The sequence below is a fragment of the Crinia signifera genome, chromosome 7 (assembly GCF_055691185.1).
Source record: "Crinia signifera chromosome 7, ASM5569118v1, whole genome shotgun sequence".
NCBI classification, from domain to species: Eukaryota; Metazoa; Chordata; class Amphibia; order Anura; family Myobatrachidae; genus Crinia; species Crinia signifera.
The window spans coordinates 186,093,553-186,108,192 of NC_139223.1; the positions used below are offsets into that span (position 1 = coordinate 186,093,553).

The 14,640-nt window shown below is 43.7% G+C and overlaps 1 protein-coding gene across 3 annotated transcripts in view; it reads right to left on the reverse strand.

Moving 5' to 3' along the window:
* Positions 1-370: 370 nt before the first annotated feature.
* PPP1R1C (protein phosphatase 1 regulatory inhibitor subunit 1C) overlaps positions 371-14,640 on the reverse strand; it is a 68,148-nt gene continuing 53,878 nt past the window's right edge. For 2 of the 3 annotated variants that reach the window (XM_083152154.1, XM_083152153.1), the window contains exons 6-7: positions 11,062-11,217; positions 371-751 (exon numbers count right to left, since the gene is read on the reverse strand). In XM_083152154.1, the coding sequence (XP_083008280.1) occupies positions 666-751; positions 11,062-11,217 (242 nt within the window). In that variant the 3' untranslated portion in view covers positions 371-665. The remainder of the gene's footprint in view (positions 752-11,061; positions 11,218-14,640) is intronic. The other variant, XM_083152155.1, reaches the window with a different exon arrangement.

The following is a 14,640-nucleotide window of genomic DNA, read 5'->3' on the forward strand; positions in this document are numbered from 1 at the left end:
GGCTATATACACAGCGATTTACATGCATTTTCAGGCATTATCTGAGCGATTTGTTAGAATCGCTTAGAAAATGCCTGAATATCGTGCTGTGTGTGGGACCCACTGGTAGTTGGCCTGGCTCCTCCATTTGAATTCTAGACTGTGTTGCGGCACCAGAACTGGAGCCGCCACTAGAAGTAACCTCTGTTCCGTCTGTAAATGATTGGCGATTCCAATGTTTGTATCCTGTACTTTGGGAGGAATTAAAAACTGAAGGCCTGTTCTTAGCGACAACTCATTGTTGATTTTTTAACACACATATGTGAATCCTTTAAGTTTTTTTTTCTAAATGTTTTATTTATAGAGCAGTTATAACATTGGTATTATTTACAGATGATTGTCTTCTCATTGCAAACATTCTTCAGCAAGTCAGTAAGAATAATGAAGTTAAATCAGTAACACATGAAACATGGAAGATGTCACATCATTTCTGCATTCACGTTCTCTACTTGATTACAAAGATGTTGTATATCAATTCTCAGCAGTTCATTGAATAAATCTCTTTTACAAAAACACCCATACATCCCCCCCCCCCTCCCGTTGGCCCCCAGGATGGTGTGTCAGATGACAATGATACGGCAGTTTGTAGTTCTGAGACAATAAAAAACATCGAGATATATAGTCAGTCAGTGGTCACACTCGTCGTCTTCATCATGTTGCTCTTCTTCTTCAGGAAAAGAAGAATTCTTCTGATTTTTTATCTGTGTAACCCCTGTGAATAGACAGATACAGATCATATTAAAGTATTTTCTTATCCCTACCAGACTTGCTGTCGTCTCCAGCTTAAAAATAAATCAATTGTTTACTTCTGGCATTCTCGGAAAGTTAATCAGACCTTCGGAACTACAACTCAACAAGAGAGCTAAATTAAGACAATAACAAAAACAACAACAACAACATAATACACAAGATTGAAGGAATAAATATGAGCCATTACTGAGGGTAGTGGTCAATGGATCGACGAAACAGGTCGTCATTAAGTAGACCACTATAGGTTGACTGTCACTTTGTCGACACATTAAATACATAGGTTGACATGCATTATGAAAACATGGTCATTAGGTCGACACAAGCATTAGGTTGTTAAGGGTTTTTATGATTTTTTTGGTGTCTATGTTGACTTAAGTCAACACAGACACCATGCTTTTGGCACGGTGCCTCGCTACCGTTGGCACAGTATTATATTCTCAGTCTATTCCCACTTGGCTAAGTATGAAAACCCATCTTTAAAAAAAAAAAAAAAAAATCACAAAAAACTCATGTCGACTTTTTTCATATTGACCATTTCAATGCCGACCTAATGCTCATGTAGACATACTGACCATGTCAACATATTTCATGTCTCGACTGTCGATGTTTGTAGACCGAGTGACCGCAAACCCTTGCAGATTAAGTGGTGTATAATCATGAATGGAGAAAGTGAATGCTTAGAATATAAAATAAAAGAATCAGAAATATAAAAAAAATTTTAATAAAAATAAACATAAAAATAAAATGTATAAATAAAGAAAATAATTATATATATATAAAAAAAATGAATAAAAATGGAAATTAAACATAAAAATAAAATTTATATTAGCACCTGTAGCCAGAAAATAAAAAGCTATATGTTTACAGCTCCCTTTTGGAATGTGGGCGTCCTTTTGACTCCCACATTCCAAAAGGGAGCTGTACACATACAGGTATAACTTTTTTTCTCCCTATAGGTGCCAATATTAAAAAAAAAATGATTTTATTTTCCATTTTAATTTATTTTTTATTTTTATAATTATTTTCTTTATTTATTCATTTTATTTTTAATTTATTTTTCTGATTCTTTTTATTTACATTTTCATATTTCTGATTCTTTTTTTTTTATATTCAAAACATTCACTTCCTCCATTTACGATTATACGCAGCTTAATCTGTAAGCGCTCATATTTATTCCTACAACCATGTTATATGAAGCGCATTGAATATATTATTACCCATGACAACATAATACCCAAGATTGAAATAACTGGATCGTATTGCCGGAACTTTGCTGTGAAATGAAATTCACTATTTGCTGCAACTTTGCTCATCTCTACACGTAAATCAAGCAGGGCTATGCACTAAAACAGTGCTGTCAAACTCATGGCCCTCCAACTGTTGTAGAACTACACATCCCAGCATGCCCTCCCACAGATTTTATATAATGGATTGCTAAAACTGTGGCAGGGCATGCTGGGACATGCAGCTCCACAACAGCTGGAGGACCATGAGTTTGACATCACTGCATTAAAAGAATGAAATGATATATATATATATATATATATATATATATATATATATATATATGCGTAACGGCCTGGCACTCCTTTCAACGTTGCAGCCACCCAGGTGCCTTCTGGATCAGTATGTAGAATCGGAATAAAACAGGCAGCGGCACTTTTAGGATTTTTCAAATAGTGTAATGAACACAACAGCCAAAAACCAATGTTTCGGGGCTGGCATGCCCCTTTGTCAAGGTGTCACCCACACCTTGACAAAGGGGCGTGCCAACCCCCGAAACGTTGGTTTTTGGCTGTTGTGTTCATTACACTATTTGAAAAATCCTAAGAGTGCCACTGCCTGTTTCATTCCGAATATATATATATATATATATATATATATATATATATATATATATACAGGGCTATTTTTGTGCAGGCTCTAGCAGGAACTGTGGCCCTTATTCTAGTTCACTCTTTCTGACAAAATATTTCTTAGATGGACAAAACCATGTGCACTGCAGGTGAGGCAGGTGTTACTTGTGCAGAGATAATTAGATTTGGGTGGGGTTTTACACCTGCCTCACCTGCAGTGCACATGGTTTTGTCCATCTATGAAATATTTTGTCAGAAAGAGTGAACTAGAATAAGGGCCACAGTTCCTGCTGGAGCCTGCACAAAAATAGCCCTGTATATATATATGTATATATATATATATATATATATATATATATATATATACCAAAGAATGACCCCACGTGCACCCTTTTAATGTGAGCAGCTACTCTAAAATCCCCCCTGTTAGTGGAAGGCAAAAGTAGAAATAAAAACAAGAGATATAGAGAGCGCTTTTACCACCTAGTAGAACTTCCACCAATTGAAGTCATAAACAGTACAGTAACCCAATACAATGTGTAAACTTAAAACCAGAATGCTTTATTTGTGTTTCGAGAACCACATCTGGACATTGTATCCCTTTCGGAAATGCGGTATCAGTGACCCGACGCATTTCGTCTTAAAAAAGATAGACAACAAAAGATTTTGCAACCCCAAATGGCGCCAGTGAGTTAGAAATAATACAATGGTGGGTTCATACAACAAGGGTAAATACAAAAACCATGTATACTTCCTTTTGTATGGTGATCAATGTTCCTTAATAGAAGGATCCCTGTTTGGTAGTATGCTCCAGTACATGTAAAGGAGAGAAGGCTTAAGATGGTGAAGCCAGTTTTTTAATACACATACAAGTACACAAACAGAAAAAACAATGATCAAACAATAATGAATCCAACGATAAAAAGTCCAGCATTCAAGTAACACATGGATGCAATTACCAAGAAAGTATCAGAACTGGGTGTTAATCAGTTCATAAGCATAATAGTCACCAGTCTGGTCCCGGGTAGCAGTCCTGGATGTATTACACCGATGGTAAGTATCCCAGTGTCCCCCTGAGCTGGTTCAAAAAGCTGCCACTTCACTCCTGCCAACGCGTTTCGACCCTGCATTCAATGGGTCTTTTTTTTTGACAGCCTTGAAAAAGACCCATTGAATGCAGGGTCGAAACGCGTTGGCAGGAGTGAAGTGGCAGCTTTTTGAACCAGCTCAGGGGGACACTGGGATACTTACCATCGGTGTAATACATCCAGGACTGCTACCCGGGACCAGACTGGTGACTATTATGCTTATGAACTGATTAACACCCAGTTCTGATACTTTCTTGGTAATTGCATCCATGTGTTACTTGAATGCTGGACTTTTTATCGTTGGATTCATTATTGTTTGATCATTGTTTTTTCTGTTTGTGTACTTGTATGTGTATTAAAAAACTGGCTTCACCATCTTAAGCCTTCTCTCCTTTACATGTACTGGAGCATACTACCAAACAGGGATCCTTCTATTAAGGAACATTGATCACCATACAAAAGGAAGTATACATGGTTTTTGTATTTACCCTTGTTGTATGAACCCACCATTGTATTATTTCTAACTCACTGGCGCCATTTGGGGTTGCAAAATCTTTTGTTGTCTACCTGTTTCATTTTGTGGAAGGAGTTTCTGGATATCCTTCTTTGCAATTTCTGTGGCAGCCTAGCGCAGAACTGTATTAGACATCACTTGGTCTGTTCGTCTTAAAAAAGACTTCATCAGGGTTTTACACTAGTTATGATTTCAAACGCTTAAACATGCGTGTAACACCTTCAAGGTTTGTAGGTTGTAAAGCCCTTCCCCTCAGTAGGGCAGATTCCAAATATCAGATGTTTCCCAAGTGGGGTGAAAAATATGCGAGGTGTCCACAACCTTCTTTGTGCCCCTATTACGGGTGCAGTAGCAAGATGTTTTAATTTAAAGGGACCATCCCATCTATAGAGAACTGTCAGCAAAATCTGTGCAGTATTGTTGGCCTGGTTCACAGTATCTGATCCACAGTATCAGATGTTCAGTTGTAGAGTGGATATGACACGTATGGGTATCAGCTATAAACAGCTCAATTTCTGGTCTAAGTGAAAAGTACTGGACAAAGCTGTCTGCAGGAGGACCCTTCAGGAAGGTAAGCGAGAGGGGGGGTCGGCGAGGCGGCGGGTTTGCGTCGGCGTCAGCGGGCGGCGAAAAGAAGCCCATAGGCTTCTATAGGGTATCGCCACCCAAAGGTGGCGATACCCTACACTGCGGTATCATTTTTGATACATTGGAAAATGCGGTAAAACCGGGGTTTTACCGCATTTTCCATTTGATACATCTCGCCCAAAGAAGCTAAAGAACTCTCGACTTAGAGCTTGTTATACAAGGGGTAGGAACATAAGAGACTGGGTTGTCAGAACTGATATTTCAACATGTACTACAACTGGGACCCAACAAAGAGCAGCCGGCTGTTTCAAGTGCACTGGTTGCGTGACTTTCAGTACCCTCATTGCAACAAAGTTTTTTGCCATCCATATACTGGTAGCAAGTTCACCGTCAAATATCCCCTGACATGTAGTAGTACCCACGTAGTCTATCTGATTAAGTGCCCATGTGGACTTTGTTAAGTGGGGAAAACGATAAGAACCTTTAAGGAAAGAATAACTGGGCATCGCTCAGCCATCAGAGCAGCTCTCATTGGAAAACCGAATGAACAACCAGTAGCAAAACAATTTGCTTATTAAAACACAATCTGACCAGTCTTCATTATACCCTCATTGACCAAGTCCCGGAATCCCCTTGGGGAGGTGACCAGGGTAAAAGGTCAGGGCCGGCGACAGGAAGGGGGGTCAAGGGGGACATGTGTGACGGGCCCCAGCGATCTGAAGGGCCCCATTGCTGCGGCCCGGGCCATGGCAGTCTGGTGTCTGTGCTGGGCTTGCTCTGTCCGGCCGACTCACTTGTGTTGTGCACGCCGCCCCCCCCGGGTCTCTCCTCCTGCCGCAGTGCTGATTGTCACTCTGTCCGCCTGCCATCCAGGTCAGCCGCTCAGTGCTCGAAGGCTGAGACTGAGTCGGCTGTCTCCTATGCTGCACTGCACACCACGTCACTGACCTACTGCGCATGTGCGGCACACTTAGGCCCTTATTCTGATCGGTGCGGCCGGATCCGAATATGCGGCCAGCACCGTGCGTCCTAAACCCCGCCTTCCATACGGATCGCCAACTCCGCCCGTATGCGGTAAGAAGCTGTCCGAACGGACCGCACGTGTATTTCTCAAGGATACACCTCCTCCATCTCAGGGAACCTTCCCCATCATTCGATGGTCGCAGACCATCGAATGCAGGACCGAATGGTCAGGCAGCTCCCGCAACCTCAGACCACACGGGCATTTCTCCGTGCAAAAGCATGGATCTGGGCGGGCAGCTGACATCCGGCAATGTCATATGTCCGCCCCCCACACGTGCGTCACGGCCGCATTACCATACGTACGCCCAGCGTTTTCATGGGAACGCCCATGAAACTCAGGGTGTAAACATATGGTAATGAGCCCAAACAGCCCTTCACGCCCCTCTCCACCCCCTGTTCATAGTGTACACATTTCATGCGGAATGTGGCCGTGCGTCCCGCTCGCACATGCGCAGAGACGCCTCTGCACATGCGCAGACACAAAACATCGGCGGCACGAACGCACGCGGATTAGACCGCACCAAACAGAATAAGGGCCTTAATCTGGAGATTCTATTCTACTACTAGGGTTACCTTTAATCCGGGACACATATTAATTACACAGGTTCTGTGGCAGTTTAAAACCAGGTGAAATGGAGTCTTGAGGTGTGGAAGTTTAAAACCAGGTGAAAGCCAGCCACAGAACCTGTGTAATTAATATGTGTCCCGGATTAAAGGGATGAGTTGGTAACCCTATCTAATACACAGTTGAAGACTAAAGTGTAAAAGCCCCCTGGATCCTCAATGGTATAGGTAAGGAGTGGACTAAGGAGGGAAGGAGTCAAGGAGCTGCCTGGAGCTCATCTCAGAGAGAGCCAGGCATGGGCGCATGCCAGGGGGGGGTGTAGGTTGAAAGGGGGGGGGGGGTTGAAGGGCGAAGGGTGGGAGGCCCCAGAAATACCAGTGTACAGGGCCCCAAGATTTCTGTTGCCGGCCCTGGTAAAAGGTTACTTCAATTGGAAACCTATTGGATTCACAAAACAGATACTCTTAATCCAAGAGGTCTTAATGAACTTTTGTCATTTAACATGTTTCTCTAAATACAGTGAATTAGGATGTATTGATATCCATACAATTCTCTGTTAAAAATCAGCAATTCTCTGTTAATCCATACAGCATTAGTCTTTTCTTGTTTCTTACTTTATGTTTTTATTGTAACAATATGTCAGTATGTGGATTTGCCTATGTTATGTTCTTGTTGTCTTCAGCGCCTGAAGCTTGGCGGTCGCCTAGCAACACCAAGCCCTGGTGCGAGAGGATGATGGAGGAGAAACACTCGTGATCGCGGGAGAAGGGGTGTGCCGGACTTCGGAGCGTCTCTGAGTTGCCTGGCAACACCCTTTGCCTCTTACAGGTGCATGCACTAATTAGCCTGTTCTCAAGCTGTAGGCCTAAAGATCTGAAATAGGCCTGGAGCCCTCTCTTCTCTCTTACATCCACACACCCAGGACCCTTTATGCAGCTTTTATTAAAAACCCAAATGAATCAAGTTTGTTTATCAAACTAGACATTTTCTGGAGGTTTGAAATGCATAGTGCTTCTGTCACTATATACACACACACACACACACACACAACACACAACAGTGCGTGAGGGCCTGGGGTCAGCACAGCATCTCATAACATGTAGGGCACACTCCCACAGTGATGCCCCTTTCTAGTGACGCTCCACCCCCCTGTGAGGGTGTGCAAGCAATGTCCCTACACTCCAAACAGGAATTAGCAGAGGAGAAAGCTATAACTGTGTTAGACCATATACTGTATGACCATTTTGTAGGGGGCCCTTCCTTAATGCATTTAAAGAGACGCCTCTCTCTGCAGCTGCTGTTCATGTTATGAACCATAGTAGTGCCCTAGTACATTTTATGCTCTGTAGAAGTGCCTACTTCATCTTATCCTCCCCAGTTCAGATTAGCCACACAGTGACCCCAGTTCAGATTATGCCACACAGCGACCCCAGTTCAGACTATGCCACAGAGTGACCCCAGTTCAGAGAATGCCACACAGTGACCCCAGTACATATTATGACACGCAGTGCCCCCAGTACATATTATGGCACGCCATAGTTTGTATTGGTAGGCAACTTGATAGACAACTATATTACCTGGGTGCAAGTAAAGTGGGCTCCTGGGCCCTATTGCAATGGCGGCAATGGCACTACCTACATCCGCTAAAGCAATAACCATGAATAGTTATCTTGTCAGGCGCCATGTTTTTTTTTCTTTTTCTTTACTTGGCTTATATATTCGACTGGCCAATGACATTGCTTATGTGGATATGTTAATATTTCTTTAAATGTGCCTGTTACATCCTCTTGAACTTGGATTAATGAAATAAATAGAACACTATAGCTTTTGTGCTTATTAACAGATATAGTTAACTTGTATCTGAATTAGCAAATGATAATAAATTAGCAAGTAGTAATAATACAATTCACTTGATTAAGTTTTATTATGAGAGGAAAGTGTATTGTTCTATTCAGCCTTTTTTTCCTGGTATTAATACTGTGTGGTTGGCAGCGGTAATGGGTCATTCTGTTCTGTTTATATATGTGTGAGCTTGCCATTACCCCCAATTGTAATACTTCATTGGCGTCTAGTGTGATTGTTCCGTCTTCTTTACTGGCTCTTATGAGAAGTCATATTGTTCCCAATTATTCAGTGCTCATGTCACCAGCCTATTATTCTCTGCTAGTCCAACAAAGGCCCTCTTTTCTCTTTGTTCTTCATTAGGCCGTGATGACTTTTATCTTAATCGGCTCCATCTCCCAAATTTCTTCTATTAGAGTTTTCAACAAATTAAAAGCTACAGTATAAAACAAGTGGCATCTGTCATGAAGCAACTGAAACCAAGCCTTTTAAGCCTTTTGTATAGTAATTCAATTTTACCATGAAAACAAGACCTTTGTCTCTGCCCTTGTAAGCCTTCCTAGTGTGCAGACGGCTTATTCGTATATATCCAGTGTCATATTGCATCTTTGCTTTCCAAAGGTCAAATTTAAAATGAATCAGTGCTCTTCTCACAGGGGAGTTCCTGCATGAATGTGCCCCTTCCCCCGACCCCCCCCCCCCACCCCCCTTCCCCTCCTGTCAGGTAGTGTCTCTCCTGCTCACTCTCCATCCCTCTCTTTTTCTTACCCCTCTCCTTAAGACTCTCACTCTATTTCTCTCTGACACTGTCTCCCTCAGTCTCCCTCCCTGACACTATCTCCGTTTCTCTATCTCTATTCCACTGGCATGGTTCTCTCTCTCCCTGACATACTATCTCTCTCTCTCCATGACACACTCTCTCTCTCTTACTCCCAGACACTATATCTCTCCCCCCCCTGACTCTATCTCTCTCCCTTTCTCTCTCTCTATTCCACTGGCATGGTTCTCTCTCTCCCCCTGACACACGCTCTCCTAGACACTACAGTATCTCTCTCTTCATCCCTGACACTGTCTCTCTCTTCCTCACATACAATATCTTTCTCCGTCTCTCTCTCTCTCCCCCTGACATTATATCTCTTCCCCCCTCTCTCTCTCTCTATTCCACTGACATATTTCTCTCTCTCCCCCTGACACACTCTCTCCCTGACACTGTCTCTATATTTCTCCCTGACACTGTGTCTCTCTCTCCCCCTTTTATTATCTCCCTGACACTGTCTCTCTCTCTCTGACACTCTCTGAGATCTCACTGAGATCACACTAGTTCAGGGAAATCAGCCCCAAACGCACATACTACAGAGATGAATATTTTGCCCCAAATGACTGCTCTTTCTTAATAATCGGGATTTATAACGGAACCTAATTCTTAATAAGAACAAATACTTTCAGTGTTTACATTTTTACTCATATGCGCATAATAAATGATACAATAACTTTGTAAGCCCGCTTGAAGCAAAAACTTCGCAAGCTAGTCTGCTACCTTCTGTGTTTGTTCTTGTGTGAGAAAGAGATGTAGTTTCACCAGCAGATGGCAGTGTTTCAGAGACTCACGGACACTAGACAGATATAGATGATTGTGTTGAATAAATGATACTGAAATATTTATATAGTGAGTATTATTATCCATGTCATTGTTATTTTGATCACAATAACGCAGATGTATTTCTTAGATGCTTTATTTAAATGGGATACGGTCATTAGGTTTACAGCAACTCGGTCGACAAGCATTGGGTCGACACCACTAGGTCGACAGGCAACAAGGTCGACATGGGTCATGGTCGACATGTCATTAGGTCGACACAAGCATTAGGTCGTCAGTGTCTAGGTCAAAAGATCTCAAAAGGGTCGACGTGGGGTTTTTCACTGTTTTTTGAGCCGACATGTGCCGACAGGCGGTTTTTCATGCCCTACCATCACCTATTGCGAGGTGGGAGAATAAAATAGCGTGCCGAGCGTAGCGAGGCACCGTTCCCGAAGTATTGCGAGTGAAGCGAGTGTTGCGAGGGGGTGTGGTGCACTACAAAATGTGTCCATGTCGACTGTGTTGACATTCGGGTAAAAAAACAGTGAAAACCACATGTCGACCTTTTCACTGTCGACTTTGCCCATGTCGACCTAATGCTTGTGTCCTGCCGACAGGGGGGTGCTGTGGGTACAACTGTCCCAGGTCCTGGCCTCTGGAAGAGCCCGGGCAGCTCATTTTGCCCACCGCAAACCCACCCCCCACGACTGCCTCCGCTGTGCTGCCTGCTTCTTCAATGCAGGACGCCAGCGGCCGATTAAAATGCTGCACCGGCTTTTGAGCCAAACAGAGTTCGTGTACCGTTAGCCACTCAGAGCAGCTGCCAGTACACAAGCTCTGATTGGCTCCCCAGCCGGTGCTGCATTTTAATTGGCTGCCGGTGTCTTGCATTGAAGAAACCTATTCTTCAGGACCTGCAGCAGGAGTCGGGAAGTAAGTGAAAGGTGGGGGGGGGGGGGGGGGGGGGGGGACTGGAAATCAGTACTGGGCCCCAAAATTCCTAGTGGCAGCCCTGCCTGTCGACCTAGACCCATGTCGACCTAGACACATGTTGACCTTGCTGCCTGTCGACCTAGTGGTGTTGACCTAGTTGTTGTAGACCTAACAACCCACACCCATTTAAATGCTTTACTTACTGGCAGCAGAGTTTATTGCTTCTACGAATTTCTTCAGTGACATGTTTATAGCTTATCTGCTGTTAAATGTAGGTATAGTACCTGGGAAGAGCGGCAAGTCAGCCTGATACGGGGTGTCCTTCCGTGTTGGTTTAGGAAGCAGGCAGGTTCTCTCAGTCACTGTTTGCTGATATGACATGCTGGAGGACTGATGTCTATCATCAGTATAAAGTAAAGACTTAGTCTGCCCAGTGCCGCCTGCACATGCAATAAAGCAAAAATGAAACACAAAATAAAACATGGCAATATATATAAAAAAAAAAAAATCTTATCTGCTTTGTGATATTACAGCATATATTGAAAATTGGTGCATAGGACCGATTATTAGGTAACCATGAGGCTGTCAGTTTAGGCCATAGGTATCAGCATTTCCGGCTGCCTCATGCGGGAGGTACAGCTAGGTCGTTAACAAAGGGGGTGTGGCTATGTCATGGTGGCCCCAATGCTCTAATTACCGGCATTGAATTGTGGTGGGTGGAACTGTTCAGCATGAATCACATCATCAGCCTTTCTGGACAGCCAAGTTTCAAGGATGGCTGAGGGGGGTGCTAGAGGCTGTGGGGGTTATTTTGGTTCACTCTTTCTGACAAAATCCTTCTTAGATGGACAAAACCATGTGCACTGCAGGTGGGGCAGATGTAAAATGTGCAGAGAGAATTAGATTTGGGTGAGTTATTTTGTTTCTGTGCAGGGTAAATACTGGCTGCTTTATTTCTACACTGCAATATAGATCTCACTTTGAAGTAAAACCCCACCCAAATCTAATTATCTCTGCACAAATAACATCTGCCCCCAGGGGCGGATCCAGGATAAAATGACAGGGGGGGCACCATGATAAAAGAGGGTTTAGGTGGGGGAGGGGCGGTGTTAGTTGTGCCAGTGTACATGCTAAGAGAGCGGCTGAGAGAGGGTGGGAATGGGATTAAAAGTACGCAGGCCCACCATGGCGACAAAAGTGAAGGATGCAGTTGTGCGCGCGCCGAAGGCTTCTACAGTTCTACACAACTTCTACACATTATGCAACAAAATACTAGACCCCATTATACTTGCCCCTTACAGATGATGCCAAATGGAATGAGCCAAAATTCACATAATGCCACATGGATTGTGTCAAAATTCACATAATGCCACACGGATTGAGCCAAAATTCCCATAATGCCAAATGGACTGAGCCAAAATTCACATAATGCCACACGGATTGAGCCAAAATTCACATGATGCCAAATGGATTGAGCCAAAATTCACATAATGCCACACGGATTGAGCCAAAATTCACATAATGCCACACGGATTGAGCCAAAATTCACATAATGCCACATGGATTGTGTCAAAATTCACATAATGCCACACGGATTGAGCCAAAATTCCCATAATGCCAAATGGACTGAGCCAAAATTCACATAATGCCACACGGATTGAGCCAAAATTCACATGATGCCAAATGGATTGAGCCAAAATTCACATAATGCCACACGAATTGAGCCAAAATTCACATAATGCCACACGGATTGAGCCAAAATTCACATAATGCCACACGGATTGAGCCAAAATTCACATAATGCCACACGGATTAAGCCAAAATTCACATAATGCCACACGGATTGAGCCAAAATTCACATAATGCCAAATGGATTGAGCCAAAATTCACATAATGCCACACGGATTGAGCCAAAATTCACATAATGCCACACGGATTGAGCCAAAATTCACATAATGCCACATGGATTGAGCCAAAATTCACATAATGCCACACGGATTGAGCCAAAATTCACATAATGCCACACGAATTGAGCCAAAATTCACATAATGCCACACGGATTGAGCCAAAATTCACATAATGCCACACAGATTGAGCCAAAATTCACATAATGCCAAATGGATTGAGCCAAAATTCACATAATGCCACACGGATTGAGCCAAAATTCACATAATGCCACACGGATTGAGCCAAAATTCACATAATGCCACACGGATTGAGCCAAAATTCACATAATGCCACATGGATTGAGCCACAATTCATAAAATGCCACATGGATTGAGTCAAAATTCACATAATGCCACATGGATTGAGCCAAAACTCACATAATGCCACACGGATTGAGACAATATTCACATAATGCCACACGGATTGAGTCAAAATTCACATAATGCCACACGGATTGAGCCAGAATTCACATAATGCCACACAGATTAAGCCAAAATTCACAATACGCTTCATAAACAGGGACATTGTCCACCAAAGGCGCGCATTACACGTTAAGTTACACGCCATTATGTCCATTATGTATAATGCCAAACACCATAATGCCTATTAAAAATTATGCTACATAAATACTGCTTATCTACATGCTCATTGCCAAGGGTTCCATGCTCATTGCCAGAGGCTCCATGCTCGTTGCCATGTGGGATTACATGCTCATTGCCAAGGGGAATACATGCTCACGGTAAATGGGGGACAGCCGCCAGGCAGAAGTGATAACCACTGACAGTGGCAGAGCCTGGCTGTATTCAGAGCACTGCAGGTCCAGGCTATTTGAAATAATACCCCTTTCACACCAGAAAAGGCATTCCCAGGTTGGCCCCTTTTACACCAGCCTAGTCCCTGCATTTTCTGGTGTGAGAGGGAGAGAAAACCACCCCTTTAACCAGTTATCTCATTTAACCGGCTATATCTTCGGAACTAACTGACCGATTTACATGAGACAAGTATCATATTGAAGAACTTTTGAGTGGGCTTTGAATGATTTTGATCCAGTGAAACTGGAACGTTTGGTTCCAGAGTAATCTGCCCTCAAAGAACATGAACAGCCATGAAATTACATTTCAAAAATAAAAAAATTGGTTTACACGCAATATCTCTGGAACCAATTGACCGATATGGACCAGACTGGTATCATATTGAAGGCCCAGCGATTTGGAATTGAATGAGATCAACCATAATCTTCTGTGATGCCAGGGGCAGAACTGGCAGCCGTCGGAACAGGGTGGGGGTCGGAATTGACGGGTCCCATATTATCCTATGGGGAAAAAACGTTACAGCTTTGCCAGGCGATATCTCCGGTTCCCGGGGGGCTAGAGACACGGGACTGGGCTCGTTGGAAAGCCCTGGTCCTCAGCTACAAAATGAAATTACAGGGGGGGCACGTGCCCGGGTGCCCCCCCCCTGAATCCGCCACTGTCTGCCCCCCTGCAATGCACATGGTTTTGTCCATCTAATAAGGATTTTGTCAGAAAGAGTGAACCAAAATAACCCCCTATGTGTCAGGGTTGCCTACTTTTAAAGTCTCCTCTACGGGAGAAGCCTGGAGAGGAGACTGTCAGTAGCACTTTGGGGGTTGGGGCCTGATAAATGATGTGATTTGCATCTTTAGCCCCTCCCCTCAAAAAGCCGCGAATCATGGTAATTTACCATTGCGGCCAGGGAGATTCGGAGGGTGCCACCGGTATCTGGAAGGGTTGCCCACCTTTCCGGGGGGGGGGGGGGGGGGGGGTTGGGGGGGCGGTAGGGGGACCCGATTTTCGGGAGCCTCCCGGCCATTCCAGGAGGGTAGGCAACCCCAGGGCTGTAAGTATGGCTGTACGGGGTTGTACGGCATACCACTAAAACATAGTGTGCCGGTA